Below are 24,099 nucleotides of genomic sequence, written 5' to 3'. Positions count from 1 at the left end.
TGTACCCCATTTTCAAATAGCAATAGCATATGAAAGTTTAATTCTAAACAGCATAAATCACAGTGATTGCTTTTCCACTACCCAGGAATTCATATACAAAAGGAGTCATCTGGAATTTCTCCCTCCAATAATATAAATTGTTAGTGATCATTTGTAAGTGTCTACTGGTGGGTCAGATGGTAAAGAATCCACCTGAAATGCAGAAGCCCAGGATTCTATCCCTGGGTTGGGAAAATCCCTTGGAGAAGGGAACAGCTATTCACTCCAGTATTCTTGCCTGGGGAATCTCATGGACAGAGGAGCTTGATAGGCTACAGTCCATGGGGTTGCAAAGAGTCAGACAAAAATGAGTGTCTAATACACACACACTGAGGAAATGAAGGGTGAGGGTAAAGGTCTGCAAAGAAACACAAAGATCACTTTAGTGAAAAACTATTAGACATTAAGAGATTGTGTATCTGATACTGAGCCTATAAAAATACAATTTAGATAGAACTTTTTAGGAACATCTGTAACTGAAAAACAAACAAGGCTTCATTTTCCAGCCACTGTTTTGTTAATGAAATAATTACTTCAAGAAGCACCCCAGAGGCTTTCAAATACCTCCCAGCAAAGAAGGGATAATCTTGCAAAAGAAGCAAAAATCTTTCGGTAGGTTTGGATCTACAGAGCAACAGTTTCCTGTGACATAACTCTGAGAAAGATAAAAAGGCTTAAGGTCCAACAGAAGAATGAACACAATTAAGGTGAATCAGGCCTCTGTGATATCCTTTGGGAGAAAACTTCACGTCCTCATAAGAAAAACATAGCATCTTTTTAGGCAAGGAAACTATTGACAAACTTCGGAAAGCTACTCCACAGACTCATATTAATATACAGCAGGTGAAATGTACTTTCCCTTGGGCAAGGAGAGGAGAATCTATTGCATATGTCATCTGTTTCTGTGAATACTGAAGATTACAATTATGTTTTGATGTTAATCCAACAAGTACACATTTCTTGTTGAGAAGCAAGCTGCGAAAATGTGAATGACAGTATAAATCTTTTTAAATTGAATTCAGCACTATTGAAAAGAGCTGATGTTTTCAAATATTCTTACAAAGCCTCTGAACAACAAGAATAATTTTCTAAATGAAGCCACTTTTTAGAGTAACCTACTTGGTAAGCAAGATGAATAGCCAAGATAAAATAAAATCCTGCATGTCTGCTATATATGGTGTGTGTGTTTTGCATTTCTGTAAGCACTCACCTCTAATGTTCTGATGTCCTCATAAGTAAACCTCACGGTGGGAACTCCAAGATGGTTGATGAAGTAATCAGCATCATCCTGCATCTGCTCAGAACTGATATTGGTTTTGGGGCACTGATCTCTTCTGGGACAATTGAACTTATTTTTCTGAAAAACATAATTTAAATTGTTAGCACACACTATACTTCTTAGGTCATTCCTAAACCAATGCTATTTGAAACATGGGCCAATATGAGCAGTGTCAATGGCCAGTATGAACAGTATCAATGACACCCAGGAACTTATTGAAATATGAACTACAAATGCTTAGACTACAACAATACCCTCCCAAATGGGAATCTTTGAAAACGAAGTCCAGAAATCTTTGTACCAACATTCTTCTATGAGGCTCATGCTCACTGGAGAGTGACTTTAGCACTGGCCTAGATCAAGCTTTGCCTGTTGTTGTTGCTGCAAAAGCATTTTTATTATGCTGTTGCTGCTAAGTCATTTCAGTCATGTCCGACTCTTTAAGACCCCATGGCCTGTCCTGCCAGGCTCCTCTGTCGAAGGGATTCTTCAGGCAAGAATACTGAAGTGGGTTGCCATGCACTCCTCCAGAGGATCTTGACCCAGGGATCGAACCCACAGCTCTGATGTCTCCTGCATTGGTAGCCAAATTCTGTACACTGCCATCAGCCAGGCTTCCCTGGAAGCTCAGCTGGTAAAGAATCACCTGCAATGCAGGAGACCCTGGTTCCATTCCTGGGTCAGGAAGATACCCTGGAGAAGGGATAGAACCACTCCAGTACTCTTGGGCTTCCCTGGTAGCTAAGACAGTAAAGAATCTGCCAGCAATGTGGGATACCTGGGTTTGATCCCTGGATTAGGAAGATCTCCTGGGGAAGGGAATGGCTACCCACTCCGATATTCTTGCCTAGAGAATTCCATGGTCAGAGGAGCCTGGCAGGCTACTACCATGAGATGGCAAATAATTGGACAGCACTGACTAACTTTCATTTTTTACCTGGGAATAGATTTATTATAAACTTTAATGACTCATTAAAAGAGAATGTAGAGTCCCTCAAAGGTTTAATTTTGTCTTTTTAATAAAGTTTTCCCACAAATAAAAAGGATGGTTTCAGTTCAGTTCAGTCACTCAGTCGTGTCCGACTCTGCGACGCCATGAACCGCAGCACGCCAGGCCTCCCTGTCCATCACCAACTCCCGGAGTTTACCCAAACCCATGTCCATTGTGTCGGTGATGCCATCCAACCATCTTATCCTCTGTCGTCCCCTTCTCCTCCTGCCCTCAATCTTTCCCAACATCAGGGCCTTTTCAAATGAGTCAGCTCTCTGCATCAGGTGGCCAATGTATTGGAGTTTGAGATTCAACATCAGTCTCTCCAATGAATACCCAGGACTGATCTCCTTTAGGATGGACTGGTTGGATCTCCTTGCAGTCCAAGGGACTCTCAAGAGTCTTCTCCAACACCACAGTTCAAAAGCATCAGATAGAATATAATTCTATTCTTAAAGTGGTTTTCTTGAAAACCACAGAAAATAAAGTTCCTCCATTTCTTATTCAAAACTCATCCCCACATGTCTTATGCTAACTCACTTCAGTCGTGTCTGACTCTGTGCGACCCCATAGATGGCAGCCCACCAGGCTCCTCTGTCCCTGGGATTCTCCAGGCAAGAACACTGGAGTGGGTTGCCATTTCCTTCTCCAATGCATGAAAGTGAAAAGTGAAAGTGAAGTCGCTCAGTCGCTTAGCGACCTCATGGACTGCAGCCCACTAGGCTCCTCTGTCCATGGGATTTTCCAGGCAAGAGTACTGGAGTGGGGTGCCATTGTCTTCTCCACATGTCTTATGAGTATTTGCCAAATACCCAAACTAAAGAGAACCACAAAGCTGAGTGCAACCTCTAGGGAAATAAAAAATGGTGGACTATTGTTTCTTAAACTAAGAGTTTTCTAGCATGTAAAAAAATGACAATAACTTTACAAAAATAAAACAAAAAAATCAAAATTCAGTTAAATAAGGGTTTCTGTAACTATTATTAATATTTAAAATGTCTTCTTCAAAAATATAGAATATTTCTGTGATGCTATTGTCTCAAGTATGAAATGTGGAAGAATACCAGCCTCTTCACCAGGAATCATGAGGGGAGTGAGACGACAGTGTGAGAATATCACATATATGAGGCAAAAAGTATGTATTCGGTACAAATTTGCCATTGAATCAGCACAGAGACTCTTAAATCCCTTCCTATGTTTCTTTGGCATGATATAATTTCAGAAACACTCTTAAATATAACCTATCAAAAGATTTAGAAATATGTATTTTAATATTCAGAAACTGAGTTATTCCAACTTTTTTCAGCTACAGTGCTAGATCCTTCAAACATATAATGTTTCAATACTTATCTATTTTTTTGAGGTACTAATACAGGGAGGGTTCATATGTCCACCTATGGTTAATTCATGTTAATATATGACAGAAATCAAACCAATATTATAAACTAATAAATGAAAAATAAATAGATATCAAAAAAGAAAGATATTTGCAACAAAGTTTAAATCAGTTAAAAAGGAAAGTTGGTGTAAGGATTTATAAACTAGGCAAGGTTTCAGATTCACTTCATTTACAAATATCTTGGGTAATTAGATAGCACCAGGTGGTGCTAGTGGTGAAGAATCCACCTGCCAATACATGAGAACTGAGAGAGGCAGGTTCCATCCCTGGGTTGGGAAGATCCCGCTGCAGTAGGAAATGGCAACCCACTCCAGTATTCTTGCCTCAAAAATCCCATGCAATTTTTGGGGAACCACAGGAGCCTGGAGGCTACAGAGAATTGGACACAACTGAGCAAAACAGCTAACCACTAAGCACTAGGTAACTAAGTACTTTGGAAATAAAAAATAATGAGTGTTCTAGTATAGAGTGTAATGAGAAACCTAATGCTTTTTATGGTGACCTTCCCACCACACACACACACACACCAATTCTTTCCTTTAAAAGCTTAGTTTTCTGAAAAGAAAATGAACCCTCTTTCACTCCTTCATATACTCGTGGGGCCAAGACCCCTAGAGGTTTAATACCAACTGGGAGACTTTAAGGAATATCTAAAGAAGAGCTACCCTTAAGTACTGGAACATGAAAAGCAAAGAGACCACTTAACATCATGTAAGAAATCCCAAGTATATCTGAGAGATCCAGGTAACTATGAAGGTAATTGTTGCACCAGAATAGACTTTTTTCTAATTGAATTTGATTGCACTGAGTGGTCAAGACACTCAGCAGTGTCTCATGACTCGTGTCTTACAGTTTGGCTGCTTCACTCATTCAAGTGTACTGCGTGGTAAGTGAGGGCATTTGAATTTGTGAAACCTAGGTTGTTGCACCCTTTTATGTTATTAATAGGTTTTGATGGAATCTAGTCTCTTTCCAGACTCTAGCCAATAAAATTGAGATTTAGTTTTTAAGTGATCTACCTTCCCTTTCTGCAGCAACATCTACATCTCTTTGAGATAGTACATGTACCCTATTCATCATCAATGAAAATATAGGTTTGCTCTTTGTTTCATTTTGTATACATAATTCTTACATTCACTCTAAACATCATCCATGCTCCTTAGACAGAATTTTTTCTCAACAGGCATGGATAAAAACTGACATTTTTCAGTTCTATGAGCTATCTGTAAAAATTGTTTTTAATTAAAGTTTAAAAATTATAGTGGTTTTAAATGTTGATATCACTTTCACTCAGTTATCATTGTTATAGTTTCCATCTCACAAAAAGTAATAATTTCCCATATATGCAAGTTCCTAAAATGGGAGAAATGATCAACTCCAACCAATGCTTACATCCTTTGTTTTATCAAACAGTTACTTGAAGCATAATTCTTGTTTTGCCTCAGTCTTTTACTGAACCCAAGCATTCATCCCCAAACCAGAACAGATTCTGTAGTCTTTATGTTTTTTCCAAGAACTATACAAAAAAGATCTTCACGATCTAGATAATCACAATGGTGTGATCACTCACCTACAGCCAGACATCCTGAAATGTGAAATCAAGTGGGCCTTAGACAGCATCACTACGAACAAAGCTAGTGGAGATGATGGAATTCCAGTGGAGCTATTTCAAATCCTGAAAGACGATGCTGTGAAAGTGCTGCACTCAATATGCCAGCAAATTTGGAAAACTCAGCAGTGGCTACAGAATTGGAAAAGGTCAGTTTTCATTCCAATCCCAAAGAAAGGCAATGCCAAAGAATGCTCAAACTACCACACAATTGTACTCATCTTACACGCTAGTAAAGTAATGCTCAAAATTCTCCAAGCCAGCCTTCAGCAATACGTGAACCGTGAACTTCCAGATGTTTAAGCTGGTTTTAGAAAAGGCAGAGGAACCAGAGATCAAATTGCCAACATCTGCTGGATCATGGAAAAAGCAAGAGAGTTCCAGAAAAACATCTATTTCTGCTTTATTGACTATGCCAAAGCCTTTGACTGTGTGGATCACAATAAACTGTGGAAAATTCTGAAAGAGATGGGAATACCAGACCACTTAACCTGCCTCTTGAGGAATCTGTATGCAGGTCAGGAAGCAACAGTTAGAACTGGACATGGAACAACAAACTGGTTCCAAATAGGAAAAGGAGTACGTCAAGGCTGTATAATGTCACCCTGCTTATTTAACTTGTATGCAGAGTACATCATGAGAAATGCTGGACTGGAAGAAGCACAAGCTGGAATCAAGATTGCCGGGAAAAATATCAATAACCTCAGATATGCAGATGACAGCACCCTTATGGCAGAAAGTGAAGAGGAACTAAAAAGCCTCTTGATGAAAGTGAAAGAGGAGAGTGAAAAAGTTGGCTTAAAGCTCAACATTCAGAAAACGAAGATCATGGCATCCAGTCCTATCACTTCATGGGAAATAGATGGGGAAATAGTGGAAACAGTGTCAGACTTTATTTTTTGGGGTTCCAAAATCACTGCAGATGGTGATTGCAGCCATGAAATTAGAAGATGCTTACTCCTTGGAAGGAAAGTTATGAGCAACCTAGATAGCATATTGAAAAGCAGAAACATTACTTTGCCAACAAAGGTCCATCTAGTCAAGGCTATGGTTTTTCCCATAGTCACGTATGGATGTGAGAGTTGGACTGTGAGGAAAGCTGAGCACCGAAGAATTGATGCTTTTGAACTGGGGTGTTCGAGAAGACTCCTGAGAGTCCCTGGGACTGCAAGGAGATCCAACCAGTCCATTCTGAAGTTCATCCCTGGGATTTCTTTGGAGGGAATGATGCTGAAGCTGAAACTCCAGTACTTTGGCCATCTCATGCGAAGAGTTGACTCACTGGAAAAGACTCTGATGCTGGGAGGGGTTGAGGGCACGAGGAGAAGGGGACAACAGAGGATGAGATGGCTGGATGGCATAACTGACTCGATGGCCATGAGTCTGAGTGAACTCTGGTAGTTGGTGATGGACAGGGAGGCCTGGCGTGCTGCGATTCATGGGGTCGCAGAGTCGGACATGACTGAGAGACTGAACTGAACTGAATCCTATTGCATAGCTTTAATATTTTCATTGCAGTCAGTCTATTTCTATGATCTCTTCTAGCTACATCATTGCTTTCATGTTTTGTGTTTTTCAGGCAAATAAAACAAGTAATACCCAGCCTTCAGGATCACATTTCCTAAGATACTTCTGAATCCTTTCCCCTACGCTGGCTTGCCTCGCTTCACTCGTCTATTGAGAAGTTGACATCTTTTACCTAAAAGTTGGATTGCCACCTCTGTCACATAAACTCTTGTAAACCAACTCTAAGATGTCAATGGGGTGAATATTATCAGAATTGTTTTTAAATTATGTTTTGACCATTAAGATCTCTTAAACCACATCTCTGGTACTAATATGGACTATTTAGGTAGGGAGAACAGAGTGCAGAATAATAGGCTTGCACAGCCCAAGGTGTAGCTGGGCCCTATAGCTGAAGGCATTGGACTATTGAGTCTCCTGTCAAAGTGAAGCCCAAATGAAGAGTCAAAGATTCAAGAAAATCAACCCAAGTTTGGAAGATCAGGGGTGACACAGAATTCCCTAAGGAGCCTTCCTGGGGCCTATCCTTTACCTTCTGAGTTTCCCCGTAAGATCTTGTGGAGAGCTTATCTGGCCAGTGCTTCTGTCTCTCCTTCTGTCTCCCCTAGTACCTTATTTTCTACCACCCACTCTCTTATGATTTAACCAGGGACAAGACACAGAACTATAGGATCCTCAAACCTATGCTTATTTTGTTCTTTTGTTCCTAACTACTTTCAGGGTTAGTTAAAATAGGGTTAAAAAGAACCCAATTTTCAGATTGGATCACCCAGAGATTTCCCTTAAGAGGAAAACATTCCTGGCCTACAAAACCTATCCTCTAAATCTTTTTATTATTCACTACTTTAAATTCTAGGCCAAACTCACAGACCTGAGTTGATCCTAAATCTGTATTCTAATTTAATATAAATTGTTTTCCCTCACAGCAGTGAAGTGGATTGTAATGGATCCATGTCGGGTAACAGATGCTGATCTGCTCAACCTCTAAAAGTACTATTATCTGAGAGGGAATTAGAAAATTTATTTTTTTCACTTTTCTAGAAGTTAGCCACCACAAGTGAGAGAAGATTGGTAACACATTTGTACAGATCAATAATTTTTTAAAATTTATTTACAAGGCTGAATAAATACAAATTAAGTATTTCATTCAAGGAGTTCAAAATGTTTCACACTTAATGTTTGATACCAGACATGTTTATTCCAGTTTATTAAATAAGCAAGTTCAGACAAAAGCCATGATTATGTCACATTTAACTTTCTATCACTAGTCTGTTGAAGACCTGAAATGAAATCATAAACTCAATTCTAAATCAGTAAGCTCTTTGCAAGTATACTTTTAAGCTGAAAGGAATAACTTCTTAGTAAATTATTATATAAGTGAGCTATAAAGACATTAAGTCAACATTTGCATTAGCAATACCAAGACACATTGACAGGTGTCTATAGTATTTGAAAATATGTTTAATAATTCAAACATTTTATTTCTGCTTTCCCTTGCTTACATACTCACCCTACATAGTTAAGAAATCTAAGATGACCACTTACTCAAAAAGCAAAAAAAGCATTACATTCAAAATTAAAGTACTGCATTCTACATATTATAATAAAATTAAGTCACTTTATATTCATTCAGCATTATTTTGTAATTTTAATTGGGCAGAAGCAACTTATCATTCTGACTGTCACACAGTATAAAAATGTTCAAACTGTGATAATGATGTCTGTGATATTTTAAAAATGATTTTTTTATAGGCACTAGGATGGTTAATTTTATGTGCTAACTTGTCTAGGACATGAGGTGCCCAGATATTTGCTCAATATTATTCTGGGAATGCCTTTAAGGGTGATTTTAGATGAAATTTTCATTTGAATTGGTAGATTGATTAAAGCAGATCGCCCTCCCTAATGTGGATGGGCCTAATTTAATCAATTTAAGGTCTAAATAGAACAAAAAGCAGACCTTCCCACCAGTAAGGAAGAACTCCTCCTGCCTGACTGCCTTGAAGTGGGACATCAATCTTTTCTTTTTCTGTATTCGGCTGAAACATCAGTTCTTCTTGGGTCTCAAGTCTCCTGGTATTTGGGCCAGAACTTACACCAGCAGTTCTCCTGGGTCTCCAACTGGCCAAATGCAGCTCTTGGGACCCTGGAGAACTCTGATTTATATGGACACTCTTAGATCACCTATTTGCATAAGAAATTTCAATCAGAACCAGTGAAAAATTAAACTTTAATCATACTGAGAAGAACATTTTGTTGTTTTCTGAGCAACTGAAAGTGGTTTCACACAATTTTGTTATTTTTTAACTTCAGAATTTATAAACATGATCCCAGGTAATGTGAACACACAAACAGGTGAGAAATCATAGAGAAAGGACTACATTTTGAAATTGGAAAGAATCTAAAAATCCTAAAGCTCCAAGGTGATTATCCTGAGCTCCACAGAAAGAATTTAGATCAATGAAACTAATGGACCAGAAAAAAAGCATTTTTATATTCACTTAATTCTAACTGAAATTTAATATTTCATTCAAATGTGATGATACCATAATACCAATAGTATTAGCATTATCTGTGACTTTGTGACCTAAACGAAATCAGGCATTTTCATTTCACATTTCAGTTGTTGTATAAGCTCACCACTAATTTTCAAAGAAGAAAGTTATGAGATAGTTTGCTGAATTTTGATATTTAACGTGTCTTAATTTTTAAATCTTTGTATAATACTAAAGGACTTCCCTGGTGGCTCAGACAGTAAAGCGTCTGTCTACAATGCGGGAGACTCGGGTTTGATCCCTGGGTTGGGAAGATCCCCTGGGGAAGGAAATGGCAATCCACTCCAGTACTATTACCTGGAAAATCCCATGGACAGAGGAGCCTGGTAGGCTGCAGTCCATGGGGTCACAGAGAGTCGGAAACAACTAAGCGACTTTCATATTTAGTTAAGTGCACTTTGATACAATTTGTTTCTTTTGTCATCCTGTGTATTTAAATCTAAGCATTTTATAATATTATTTCTGAGAATGAGTCTATATAGGACTTGCCAGCCTCTCAAACTGTCCCATAGGGGAGATATATCCTTGCAAAACAGTTTCATCTTACAAATTAGAAAATTGAGGCTTCTAAATCAACAGATCTTGGGCTCCAAAACCATTGTGCATGATGACTGCAGCCATAAAATTAAAAGACACTTGCCCCTTGGAAGGAAAGCTATGATAAACCTAGACAACATATTAAAAAGCAAATACATCATTTTGCTGACAAAGGTCCATAGAGTCAAAGCTATGGTTTTTCTGGTAGTTATGTACAGATGTGAGAGTTGGGCCATAAAAAGAAGGGTGAACACTGAAGAATTGATGCTTTCAAACAGTGGTGCTAGAGAAGACTTTTGAGAGTCCCTTGAACTGCAAGGAGATCAAACCAATCAGTTCTAAAGGAAATTAACCCTGAATATTCATTGGAAGAACTGATGCTGAAGCTGAGGCTCCAACACTTTGACCACCTGATATGGAGAGCTGACTCAATGGAAAAGACCCTGTTACTGGCAAAGATTGAAGGTAGGAGGAAAAGGGATCAACAGAGGATGAGATTGGTTGGATGGCATCACTAACTCAATGGACATGACTGCACAAACTCTGGGAGATAGTGAAGGACAGGGAAGACTGGTGTTTTGCAGTCCATGGGGTTGCAAGAGTCAGACACGACTTAATGACTAACAACAACAAATCAACAGAAGCAGGATTTGATTCCAGGCCTTCTCACTCCAAATGTAAGCTTTTTCCTCTCTATCATGTTTATATTAATGTATTAATACAAATATTAATGTATTAACATTAATATATTAACCTTAAATTTTTTCTTCCTAGGATTCTAAGATTTTTGTTTTAAGTCATATTCAATTACTGGATATAATTGTAACAAACTGTACCTGTGGCAACCCTTCAATGCTTAGCTATTGTGTGTATCATGTGTTATTTATTTATTTAGCTTGTATTTTTATGCCAGTATGTTAAGTTGCTATTTAGGAAGTAATTCTTAATAATGAATTACAGAATTGCTCTAATAATCTTTGAGAGGAAACAAGAAGTTATGTTTACTACTTTCTTTAGTATTTTAAACTAGAAACTTAAGTTATTCTTAACATCAGCATCTGATATTGAGTTCTTTATACATAAAATATACTTTCAAGATGGCAAACCCATTTTTAAAAAATCAATAGATACATTGACATGCCTTTTAAATATGTTAAATTGAGTAGGGGAAAAATAGCTTTTTACTTTAAAATGGCAATTTTAAACTCATAAAATGGAACTTTGAAAATCTCCCATATCTCAAGGTTTCTACAAAGATTTTAAAAGCTACTCCCATGGTGTTAACAAAGTATTTTCAGTCTTAAAATGTGAATGATTACTATTTCTTAGTATACTCAAGTAGAATTGACAAACTGAAAAACACACTCTAATTCTGTTAGATTTTTAAACCACATTCTGTTAGATTTTTAAGCCACAATCTTGTTATTGAATGTAGAAAAATATAACTTTACATTTGAAATAATTCAAACTGTATTTAAAATATATTTATGAACTAATGAATGCTTTAAAGATCACTCTGCTGCTTCCAAGTCACTTCAGTCGCGTCCAACTCTGTGTGACCCCATAGACGGCAGCCCACTAGGCTCTCCCGTCCCTGGGATTCTCCAGGCAAGAACACTGGAGTGGGTTAAAGATCACTCTGTAACGGTGCAAATGGAAAAGAATAAAGACATTTGTCCTTGTTTTTAGTGTAACTTCTAACTTATATCCTCATCCATGCCAAACTCTATTTCTTTTCTCCTTCCACTTCCCTGACCAACTTCAGGTCCCTGATCAAGAGACACATAAGGCAGAAGACCTATTTCTCTCCATTTAAGGCTTTTTGATGCAATAAAAACAAGTATGTTGTTTTTAAAACTATAAGATATCAACACTTCAGCCACTTTGTTGGGTTTAAATAAAGATCTCCGCCAATAGACTTCACTCATGGTCCAGTGGTTGAGAATCTGCCCTGCAATGCAGGGGATGTGCGTTCGATCCCTGGGGGAATTAAGATCCTACATCCCTGTAGTAAATAAACTGGTGGACTATGACTAGAAAGCTGGCTTGCTTCAACTACTGAAGCCTGCACCCTCTGGAGCACACATGTCACAACTACTGAGCCCACAAGATGACTAGAGAATCTGTGCACTGTGATGAAAGATCATGAAGGTCACAAATAAGATTACCCAAGGTGGCCAAAGAAATAAATTTTAAAAATCTCAATTAATAAAATAGTATCTACTCTATGCTATCTTATATTGCAATACATTCCAGATGAACCCATTTTTTAAATATAAGAATCTAAACAATAAAAGCGAGTGAAGAGTGAAGTCACTCAGTCGTGTCCGACTCTTTGCAACCCCATGGACTGTAGCCTACAAGGCTTCTCTGTCCATGGAATTTTCCAGGCAAGAGTACTGGGGTGGGTTGACATTTCCTTCTCCAGGGGATCTTCCCGACCCAGGGATTGAACCCAAGTCTCCCGCACTGCAGGCAGACACTTTACCATCTGAGCCACCAGGGAAGTAGAACAATAAGTTAGAACCATAAGTAGAATGGTTCTCTAAAAAGGTAGAACCATAAACAGTAGAAGATAATTTTAATAATCTTATTAGAATACAAAAGACAAAATCAAAAGACAAAAAAGATTTACTAGTCCAACTACATAAAATTGTAACTTTTCTGCATGACAAAAATTACCATAAACAGGAATAATTGAAAATGTAGAAGGAAAATAGTTACAATTTATTCTACAGGCAAATGGTTAATGTCTGTAATGGATAAAGAAAAAAGACTGAAAAGTAAAAAAAAAAAAAAGGCAATGAATATTAACTCACATGTCATAGGAATAAATAATTATAAATGGCTTTTATATATAAAATACATATAAAGAGTGTCTTATAATTACTTTACAGAAAACTTTGGCAAGTTTGATTATAGATTGCACTGGAGAGGATGTGGGAATTCTAGTGCCTCATATATTGCTGAAGAAAAAACTAAGACAAATTTCATGTGTCCGACTCTTTGTGACCCCATGGACTATAGCCCACCAGGCTCCTCCGTCCATGGGATTCTCCAGGCAAGAGTACTGGAGTGGGGTGCCATTTCCTTCTCCAGGAGATCTTCCTGACCCAGGGATCAAACCTAGGTCTCCCTCATTGCAGGCAGATGCTTTAACCTCTGAGCCACCAGGGAAGCCCAAATAAATGATATTAGATTTATTTAAAGGAAAAACATGCTGCCTTGAGGAAATGAAGGTACTTTTGCAAATGGATAAAACAATCTCTGAGATAAATTTTACATTCTTAATAAAAAGATTAAAAGAAGATTATATGCCATTTCCATTTGTGTTTTCTTTCTGAAAGTTAAATTTTAAAGAAGTGTATGTATATGCTCTATTTCAGCTGACCCTCTGTACCTGTGGATGTACTTTGCCATTTCATATAAGGGATTTGAGTATCCTCAGATTTTGGTATGGGATGAGGATGGGGAGGCTGTCATGAATCAATCCCTGCAGATGCTGAGGGACAACTGCGTATGCAAATAATATTTGCCTCTGGGGAGAGGTGCTGGTGGGACAAACAGGCTTAGGAGAAAGACTTTTCATTGTCTACCTGTTTATAACTTCTGAATTTTCAATCTGTGATTGAATCATCTGACCCCTGCCCAAATTATATGTTCCAAATCCCCTCTGAACTTATATTCTATGTTCCCAATTCTAAGATTCCCTTGATTGTAAGAAATATCATTTAAAACAGTATAAGAAAGAAAGAAACTGCTAATAGGCAGCTTAACATTTTATAGAATCTCCATGCCTAGAAAGATGGGATATTTAGAGTTGTATTGCTGGCAACCATTTAATATAAGAAGGTCAATTTAGGATTATCAAAAATGTATGAAGCATTGGGGAGGAGATAAATGACAGTAACTGCCATTTCTGTTTAATAGGGAAGAAAAGGTTCAAATATAGAGGATTTGGGAATAGATACAAAAATATGAGGCCCTTGATGGGGTAGGGGTCACCAAAGTAGGCATTCTAAATAACCAAGAGGATGCTGGGAGAGAAAAGAGAGACAAAAGACAGCAGGGAAAACAGAAAAAAAACTCCATTCATTTAATAATTATGATTTCCTTAAGGACAATTCTTGCTTACATAGTTTGTGTGTATTTATATTTTCTAGACACATATCAAACAATGATCAAAATGTTAAAGACAGACCATCTCACTTATTACAAGGAGACATTTACAGAAGGATTTGTCATTTACAAACAGACACATTATAGCAAAACCCTGTGAAATGGGTAAAATAAATATTATCCCATATTGTGGACTAAAAGCTTTGCTATTCTCTAAAGATGTAAGGATAGCAAATGGAACAACATTCAGTGATTTCTAACTTAGTTTTTGTTACCTCCCTCCCCCACTTACTCCCATCTCCTGTCCAGTGTCTTTTCCCTCCAGCTTAACTAGGTCAATAAGGAAGGAATACAGAATCTGTACATAAAATGCTGGTGGCCTGTTGACTAATCAACTAAATTAAAATCACTTTTCAGTTTAAGAGAAACAACAACTTAAAGGTATCAGATTAAAAGACTCCATAGATCCCTTAGTCACTTTGGAATTTCTGTAATATGTTTGCAGATGGTCACTGCAATAGCTAAGCCTATTTCTTCATGAAATACAAACTATATATAGAATGACAACCTCAGAGTTCTTTCAAAAATGGTACTCTGATTATATCTAAATGAAACTGTGTGCATATTGAAAAGGTAAAGCAGAACCATCCAAATTGACCTTTGGCCAACACACTGGATGAAAGCACACTCCTCTTGGGTACAATTCCTATAGGGCTATTAATGACCAAAAGGATCAAAATATAGATTTTATGTCACAGTGAAGGATAACAATTCTGGCTTCACAGTGCTGTTCTATGCTGAGGAATTGGCTGACATAACATAACTTCAGCTATTATTTCACCAGCCTTCTTGAGGTTTGTCTTAAATAGCTTCTCCTAGCCTTACAGGCAATGCTGTTTTAAATAATCCAATGTCAGCATTTTAGTGATATATTCCAGCTGCCAGACATTAAAAAAAAAAATAACTGAAAAACCTAACCAGTTTTCAATTCAACATTAACTGTCTCAGGCTGCAAATATTTTTAATGAAATATTTAAACAAAATTATCCACAGATGAAACAATTTAGCAACTTTACTCAAAAAAAAAAAAAAAACCTGACATTTCAAAAATGTACAGCCAAAAGCAAGAAAACAGTTGGAAATACTCTGCATATATTTAGCATCATTCAGTAGACAGCCAGAGAAAGTTTGCAATCCTCTCTATGACCAGGGTTACGGGGCAGCTGTAAGTCAGGAGGGTGCTTTCTGGTTTTTTAGCGGTAATTCATTTAATTTTAGGAGGACACAGGGAGAAAACGCTGAAAAATGCAGACTTGGCAAGCAGGAGGGCAAAAGGATTTTGGTGGCAAACCATCACATATTACCATTTCAAGCAAGTGAAGTGCTGAGTGTGAGAAATCAGGAAAAGGAAAGAATACCATCAGCAGTACTATGTCTCACACTGAGGAGGGCAACATCATGGCATAACCTTTAAGCCCTGGGCCAAAATATCTGCTAGCCTAGGGATGCTTTTGCTAGAATAAGTCCAGCAGAGAGTAGCCACTATGTGTCTAAGGAGCACTGACCACAGGGCACCCAGACACCCCCCCATGACTGTCACCTCCAGGCCCATCCCTATATGTGAACTTTCTTTGCACCATACATAGACCCATTGTTTTGGTCAGCATGTACCAGGAAGTCTTATACTTATATCACTGTTTTAATTTAATTCTTCTTTGTATTTTTTTCTGCCCCTTCTACATGCTTTCTTGAAGGCATAGAATTTGTTTAGCCCATCTTTCTGTCGATCCCATATTGATCAGCACAGTAAAATGAGTAAAAATAAAGTCAATCCTGTCATATCAACCTTTCCCAATGGGATAGAACCATAAGGGAAAACAAAAGAGCTACACAAACACCATCTGGCTTAGCCTAGGTTTGGACCTGAAAATTATTGGACACAGAATGCCAAAGATGCTGCAAGAAGTTTGAGGCTGACTTCAGGTAATTCCATAAGTCACACTTACATTGCAGCACATTCTATCTCTTAATCCCTTGATGGGCAAAATTTGCTTTCAAGTAAACAATATATCCTATTAGCTCCTGGAGGAAATCAATAAGTATGTGCTAATATCACAAAGTACATTGTGTTGAGTAGGTACTTGAGATACATACTAAAGAATGAACAAAACATGACCCATAAATACATTGTACGTAGAGAGGCAATTTTGCATTCTCCTTTAAAAAACACTCCATTTTAAAGTATGACTCTTCAGCAGTATGACTTTAGAGCAGTTACTTACTTCCTGATGCTTTGAATTTCTCAAATGTAAGAAAGGAATATGTGTATTTTGTAAAGTGGTTGATAGGAGTACATTAAATAATGCATGCAAATCATTCAGCACCTAGTCCATCAAAAGTACTTGGTACATAATTATTACCATTATGAATTATCATGACTATAAAAGTAACAGACAAATGCCCACATATCCTATATTTTTGGCAATCTCGCCCCTACCAAATCTACTTAAAACTGTACTTTCTCCTGCTTTCTAAGATGTGGATTGCTTATATTTAGAAAGTTAAGTCTTTTCACAATCATTTAATTCACTTTTTCCTAATGAACTTTGGTGGATTTTGGTTTTAAAGAAGGCTTTTTACATACTATTTGTTTTCTTTTCCCAATTCAAGTTAATTTATTTGAATTTTATGAGTTAGTTCATGTGATGTAGTAGGATTTTTATTGCTTAATTTTTCCATGTGAAATGTTTTACAAATATTAAATATTATAAAGTATATTCCCCTTTTGATATTTCAAACAATGAAAGGCTTTTTTACTTGAGGTAAGGCTATGTAAAACATGATTTTCTATATCTGAGAAATGATAGGATATTATTACTATTTTTTCATTCAGTATCAAGTATTTTTTATTAAGCATTTTAAATTTTCTTAAATTTTCCCTTAACAAAACTCTTTATTTTCTTAAAGAATAATTCTTAACAATAAATAATGACAGAAATTGTTCTTGTGGTTATAGTTTACATAAACTTGTAGTAGTTTTTATTAAAATATAAATTGGATCAAGATAAGTCTATGAAAGAAAAAATACTTTAAAAGCATAATACTTAATTCTCAATTTTCTAATCCCAATGCTGTGATTCCAAAGAAGTCAGCTTTCAAAATTCACCTTGAAAACTCCCTCTTCCCCACATCTGAAACTAAAAGCACTTAGAAATGGAGACTAGAGAGAAGACAGTGTATTGGAGTTGACATTTTGTAGATAGACACAAAAAGCACACAAATGACTATTTAGGCGGCTGCAACCGGCGCACTAAGTGCAGGCAGCTGCGACCAGCGCACTTAGTGCGGCTGAGAGGAGCTACCCCACGTCTGAGGTCAGGGGCGGGGGCCAGAAGGAGCCACCCCGCGTCCGAGGCCAGGGGCAGCAGCCGGGAAGAGCAACCCCACCAAGGAGCGGTGGCTGTGCGGGCGCAGGAGGGCCTAGAGGAGGTATCCCACGTTGAAGATCAGGAAGGGCAGCAGTGAGGAGATACCCCTCATCCAAGGAAAGGATCAGCGGCTGTGCTTTGCTGGAGCAGCCGTGGAGAGATACCCCACGCCCAAGGTAAGAGTAACCAAAGTAAGATGGTAGGTGTTGCAAGAGGGCAACAGAGGGCAGACACACTGAAACCATACTCACAGAAAACTAGTCAATCTAATCACAGTAGGACCACAGCCTTGTCCAACTCAATGAAACCAAGCCATTCCTGCTGGGCAACCCAAAACCGGCAGGTCATGGTGGAGAGGTCTGACAGAGCCTGGTCCACTGGAGAAAGGAATGGCAAGCCACTTCAGTATTCTTGCCTTGAGAACCCCAGGAACAGTATGAAAAGGCAAAATGATAGGATAATGAAAGAGGAACTCCCCAGGTCAGTAGGTGCCCAACATGCTACTGGAGATCAGTGGAGAAATAACTCCAGAAAGAATGAAGGGATGGAGCCAAAGCAAAAAAAAAAAAAAAAAAAACCCAGTTGTGCATATGACTGGTGATAGAAGCAAGGTCCGATGCTGTAAAGGGCAATATTGCATAGGAACCTGGAATGTCAGGTCCATGAATCAAGGAAAATTGGAAGTGGTCAAACAAGAGATGGCAAGAGTGAATGTCGACATTCTAGGAATCAGTGAACTAAAATGGATTGGAATGGGTGAATTTAACTCAGATGACCATTATATCTACTACTGTGGGCAGGAATCCCACAGAAGAAATGGAGTAGCCATCATGGTCAAAAAAAGAGTCCAAAATGTAATCTCAAAAATGACAGAATGATCTCTGTTCGTCTCCAAGGCAAACCATTCAATATCACAGTAATCCAAATCTATGCCCTAACCAGTAATGGTGAAGAAGCTGAAGTTGAACAGTTCTATGAAGACCTACAAGACCTTTTAGAACTAACACCCAAAAAAGATGTCCTTTTCATTACAGGGAACTGGAATGCAAAAGTAGGAAGTCAAGAAACACCTGGAGTAACAGGCAAATTTGGCCTTGGAATATGGAATGAAGCAGGGCAAAGACTAATAGAGTTTTGCCAAGAAAATGCACTCGTCATAGCAAATACCCTCTTCCAACAACACAAGAGAAGACTCTACACATGGACATCACCAGATGGTCAACATCGAAATCAGATTGATTATATTCTTTGCAGCCAAAGTTGGTGAAGCTCTATACAGTCAACAAAAACAAGACCAGGACCTGACTGTGGCTCACATCATGAACTCCTTATTACCAAATTCAGACTCAAATTGAAGAAAGTAGGGAAAACCACTAGACCATTCAGGTATGACCTAAACCAAATCCCTTATGATTATTCAGTGGAAGTGAAAAATAGATTTAAGGGCCTAGATCTGATAGATAGAGTGCCTGATGAACTATGGAATGAGGTTTATGACATTGTACAGGAGACAGGGATCAAGAAGATCCCCATAGAAAAGAAATGCAAAAAAGCAAAATGGCTGTCTGGGGAGATCTTACGAATAGCTGTGAAAAGAGGAGAAGTGAAAAGCAAACGAGAAAAGGAAAAATATAAGCATCTGAATGCAGAGTTCCAAAGAATAGCAGGAAGAGATAAGAAAGCCTTCCTCAGCTATCAATGCAAAGCAATAGAGGAAAACAACAGAATGGGAAAGACTAGAGAACTCTTCAAGAAAATTAGAGATACCAAGGGAACATTTCATGCAAAGATGGGCTCGATAAAGGACTGAAATGGTATGGACCTAACAGAAGCAGAAGATATTAAGAAGAGGTGGCAAGAATACACAGAAAGACTGTACAAAAAAAATCTTCATGAACTGGATAATCACAATGGTGTGATCACTCATCTAGAGCCGAACATCCTGGAATGTGAAGTCAAGTGGGCCGTAGAAAGCATCACTATGAACTAAGCTAGTGGAGGTGATGGAATTCCAGTTGAGCTATTTCAAATCCTGAAAGATGATGCTGTGAAAGTGCTGCACTCAATATGCCAGCAAAATTGGAAAACTCAGCAGTGACCACAGGACTGGAAAAGTCAGTTTTCATTCCAATTCAAAGAAAGGTAATGCCAAAGAATGCTCAAACTACCATACAATTGCACTCATCTCACATGCTAGTAAAGTAATGCTCAAAATTCTCCAAGGCAGGCTTCAGCAATACGTGAACCGAGATTTTCCTGATGTTCAAGCTGGTTTTAGAAAAGGCAAAAGAACCAGAGATCAAATTGCCAACATCCGCTGGATCATCAAAAAAGCAAGAGAGTTCCAGAAAAACATCTGTTTCTGTTTATTGACTATGCCAAAGCCTTTGACTGTGTGGATCAAAATAAACTGTGGAAAATTCTGAAAGAGATGGGAATACCAGACCACCTGACCTCCCTCTTGAGAAATCTGTATGCAAGTCAGGAAGCAGCAGTTAGAACTGGACATGGAACAACAGACTGGTTCCAAATAAGAAAAGGAGTACGTCAAGGCTGTATATTGTCACCCTGCTTATTTAACTTCTATGCAGAGTACATCATGAGAAACGCTGGACTGGAAGAAACACAAGCTGGAATCAAGATTGCCAGGAGAAATATCAATAACCTCAGATATGCAGATGACACCACCCTTATGGTAGAAAGTGAAGAGGAGCTAAAAAGCCTCTTGATGAAAATGAAAGAGGAGAGTGCAAAAGTGGCTTAAAGCTCAACATTCAGAGAACGAAGATCATGGCATCCAGTCCCATCATTTCATGGGAAATAGATGGGGAAACAGTGGAAACAGTGTCAGACTTTATTTTGGGGGGCTCCAAATCACGGCAGATGGTGACTGCTGTCATGAAATTAAAAGACGCTTACTCCTTGGAAGAAAAGTTATGACCAACCTAGACAGCATATTCAAAAGCAGAGACATTACTTTGCCGACTAAGGTCCATCTATTCAAGGCTATGGTTTTTCCTGTGGTCATGTATGGATGTGAGAGTTGGACTGTGAAGAAGGCTGAGCGCCAAAGAACTGATGCTTTTGAACTGTGGTGTTGGAGAAGACTCTTGAGAGTCCCTTGGACTGCAAGGAGATTTAACCAGTCCATTCTGAAGGAGATCAGCCCTGGGATTTCTTAGGAAGGAATGATGCTAAAGCTGAAACTCCAGTACTTTGGCCACCTCATGGGAAGAGTTGACTCATTGGAAAAGACTCTGATGCTGGGAGGGATTGGGGGCAGGAAGAGAAAGGGACGACAGAGGATGAGATGGCTGGATGGCATCACTGACTCGATGGACATGAGTCTGAGTGAACTCCGGGAGTTGGTGATGGACAGGGAGGCCTGGCGTGCTGCGATTCATGGGGTCGCAAAGAGTCGACACGACTGAGCGACTGAACTGAACCTGCCATCTGTAACCTTGACATCCCACTTGGATGTAAAATAGGTACTTCAACCTTAACTCATCAAAGATTAAATTCTACATTATGCCTAATGAAACAAGCTAGTCACAAATGGACAAATATTTTACGATTCCACTTACATTAGCACTATGGAATAGATTGTCCCCCCAAACACATGTTGAAACCCTAACCCCAAATACGACTGTATTTAGAGACAGGGCCAGTGTGGAATGACAAAAGGTTAAAAGAGGTCATAAGGGTGGGGCCCTAACAGACTTGGTGACCTTAAGAGAAGAGAAAGAGACACTAGAACTTTCTCCACCTGAACAACCAGATTAATACAATGAAGGATCTAGGGTAGTCAAATTCACAGAGACAAAAAATAGGACAGTGGTTGCCAGGGTCTAGGGGGAGGGGGAAATCGGGGTGTTGTTTAATGGGTACAGAATTTCAGTTTTGCAGAGTAAAAAGCTGTGGAGACTGGTTGCACAACAATATGAATATACTTAACACTACTGAACTATACAACTAAAATAATTAATATCATAAATATTGTGTGTAGTATATCTCACTATATAATTAAATTTTTAATAATAATATATCAAAGAAAAAAGACTATTGATTTCCTCTCAAATTAGTTCTTTCCCCAGTGTTCCATATCTCCAGATATGGTTCCAATATTCATCCAGTTGTTCACATCAAATTTTTAGGTTATTCTGTACTATACATCTTCTTTTGTCCTTTAAATGTTATCTAGTGCCTCTCAAATTTTAGCAAGCAAGAGATCACATGGAGAGCTTGCTACAACATGGATCACTGGGCCCCACCGCCACACTTATGAATCAGTAGGTCGGAGGTGGGGCTCAAGAAACAAATGCATAGGCCTCAATGTTCATAGCAATTCCATTTACAATAGCCAAGATATGAAAGCAGCCCAAGTGTCTAACTATCTGTATATATATAGATAAAACACACACACACACATATATATATATAAACACATATACATGCATATATAAATGCAATATGTATATATACATATATATATGCAATAGAATATTCAGTTCAGTTCAGTTCAGTCACTTAGTCATGTCCTACTCTTTGTGACCCCATGAATTGCAGCACGCCAGGCCTCCCTGTCCATCACCAACTCCTGGAGTTCACTCAAACTCACGTCCATTGAGTTGGTGATGCCATCCAGCTATCTCATCCTCTGTCATCCCCTTCTCCTCCTGCCCTCAATCCCTCCCAGCATCAGAGTCTTTTCCAATGAGTCAACTCTTCGCATGAGGCAGCCAAAGTACTGGAGTTTCAGCTTTAGCATCATTCCTTCCAAGGAACACCCAAGGTTGATCTCCTTTAGAATGGACTGGTTGGATCTCCTTGCAGTCCAAGGGACTCTCAGGAGTCTTCTCCAACACCACAGTTCAAAAGTATGAATTCTTTGGCGCTCAGCCTTCTTCACAGTCCAACTCTCACATCCATACATGACTACTGGAAAAACCATAGCCTTGACTAGACGGACCCTTGTTGGCAAAGTAACGTCTTTGCTTTTCAATATGCTATCTAGGTTGGTCATAACTTTTCTTCCAAGGAGTATGCGCCTTTTAATTCCATGGCTGCAGTCACCATCTGCAGTGATTTGGAGCCCCCCCAAAAAAAGTCTGACACTGTTTCCACAATCTCCCCATCTATTTCCCATGAAGTGATGGGACCAGATGCCATGATCTTCGTTTTCTGAATGTTGAACTTTAAGCCAACTTCTGCACTCTCCACTTTCACTTTCATCAAGAGGCTTTTTAGTTCCTCTTCACTTTCTGCCTTAAGAGTGGTGTCATCTGCATATCTGAGGTCATTGATATTTCTCCCAGCAATCTTGATTCCAGCTTGTGCTTCTTCCAGTCCAGCATTTCTCATGATGTACTCTGCATACAAGTTAAATAAGCAGGGTGACAATACACAGCTTTGGCATACTCCTTTCCCGATTTGGAACCAGTCTGCTGTTCCATGTCCAGTTCTAACTGTTGCTTCCTGACTTGCATACAGATTTCTCAAGAGGCAGGTCAGGTGGTCTAGTATTCCTATCTCTTTCAGAATTTTCCACAGCTTATTGTGATCCACACAGTCAAAGGCTTTGGCATAGTCAATAAACAGAAACAGATGTTTTTCTGGAACTCTCTTGCTTTTTCCATGATCCAGCAGATGTTGGCAATTTGATCTCTGGTTCCTCTGCCTTTTCTAAAACCAGCTTGAACATCTGGAAGTTCACAGTTCACGTATTGCTGAAGCCTTCCTTGAAGAGTTTTGAGGATTACTTTACTAGCGTGTAAGATGAGTACAATTGTATGGTAGTTTGAGCATTCTTTGGCATTACCTTTCTTTGAATTGGAATGAAAACTGACTTTTCCAGTCCTGTGGTCACTGCTGAGTTTTCCAAATTTGCTGGCATATTGAGTGCAGCACTTTCACAGCATCATCTTTCAGGATTTGAAATAGCTCAACTGGAATTCCATCACCTCCTCTAGCTTAGTTCATAGTGATGCTTTCTAAGGCCCACTTGACTTCACATTCCAGGATGTTTGGCTGTAGGTGAGTGATCATACCATTACTCAGCCATAAAAATGAAATTATTTGCAGCATGGATGGACCAAGGGATTATCATACTATGTAAAAAAAAAAAGCTGAAGAGAGACAAATATCATAAGATATCACAGACACAGAAAATCAATTTATGGTTAACAATGGGGAAAGGGAGGAGAGGGCAACGTTAGGAGTCTGGGATTAACAGATGCACACCACTAATATATAAAACAGATAACCAACGACAACCTACTGTATAGTATAGTGAACTATATTTAATATGAAAAAGAATCTAAAAAAGAATTTATGTAGGTATACATGTGTGTGTTTGTATATGTATCTGAATCACTTTACTGCACAGCTAAAACTAACACAATGTCTTAAAATCACTATATTTCAATTTAAAAAATCAAAGTATTCAACCTTGGCTCCTGTCTGAAATAAAAAACAGGAACATGTGCATAAATGGGAAGTGTGGGATAAGTGATTTCAGAATTAAAATAAATTACATCTATTATGAAAGCAGATTTTTTTTAATATAAAAAAAGTTTACAAGATATTTCTTAAAGTTCAGAGGAACAAAATATTGATCAAA

The 24,099-nt window shown here is 38.4% G+C and overlaps 1 protein-coding gene across 2 annotated transcripts in view; it reads right to left on the bottom strand.

The window, feature by feature from the left end:
• NAALADL2 (N-acetylated alpha-linked acidic dipeptidase like 2) overlaps positions 1–24,099 on the bottom strand; it is a 1,592,461-nt gene that overhangs the window by 317,483 nt on the left and 1,250,879 nt on the right. For both annotated transcript variants that reach the window (XM_040249092.1, XM_040249084.1), the window contains one exon: positions 1,250–1,396. In XM_040249092.1, coding sequence (XP_040105026.1) covers positions 1,250–1,396 — 147 coding nt within the window. The remainder of the gene's footprint in view (positions 1–1,249; positions 1,397–24,099) is intronic.

The sequence above is a fragment of the Oryx dammah genome, unplaced genomic scaffold, assembly GCF_014754425.2.
Source record: "Oryx dammah isolate SB20612 unplaced genomic scaffold, SCBI_Odam_1.1 HiC_scaffold_2, whole genome shotgun sequence".
Taxonomy (NCBI): domain Eukaryota; kingdom Metazoa; phylum Chordata; class Mammalia; order Artiodactyla; family Bovidae; genus Oryx; species Oryx dammah.
Note: the sequence above shows the minus strand (reverse complement) of the source record. Positions and strands in the feature narration are given on the sequence as shown.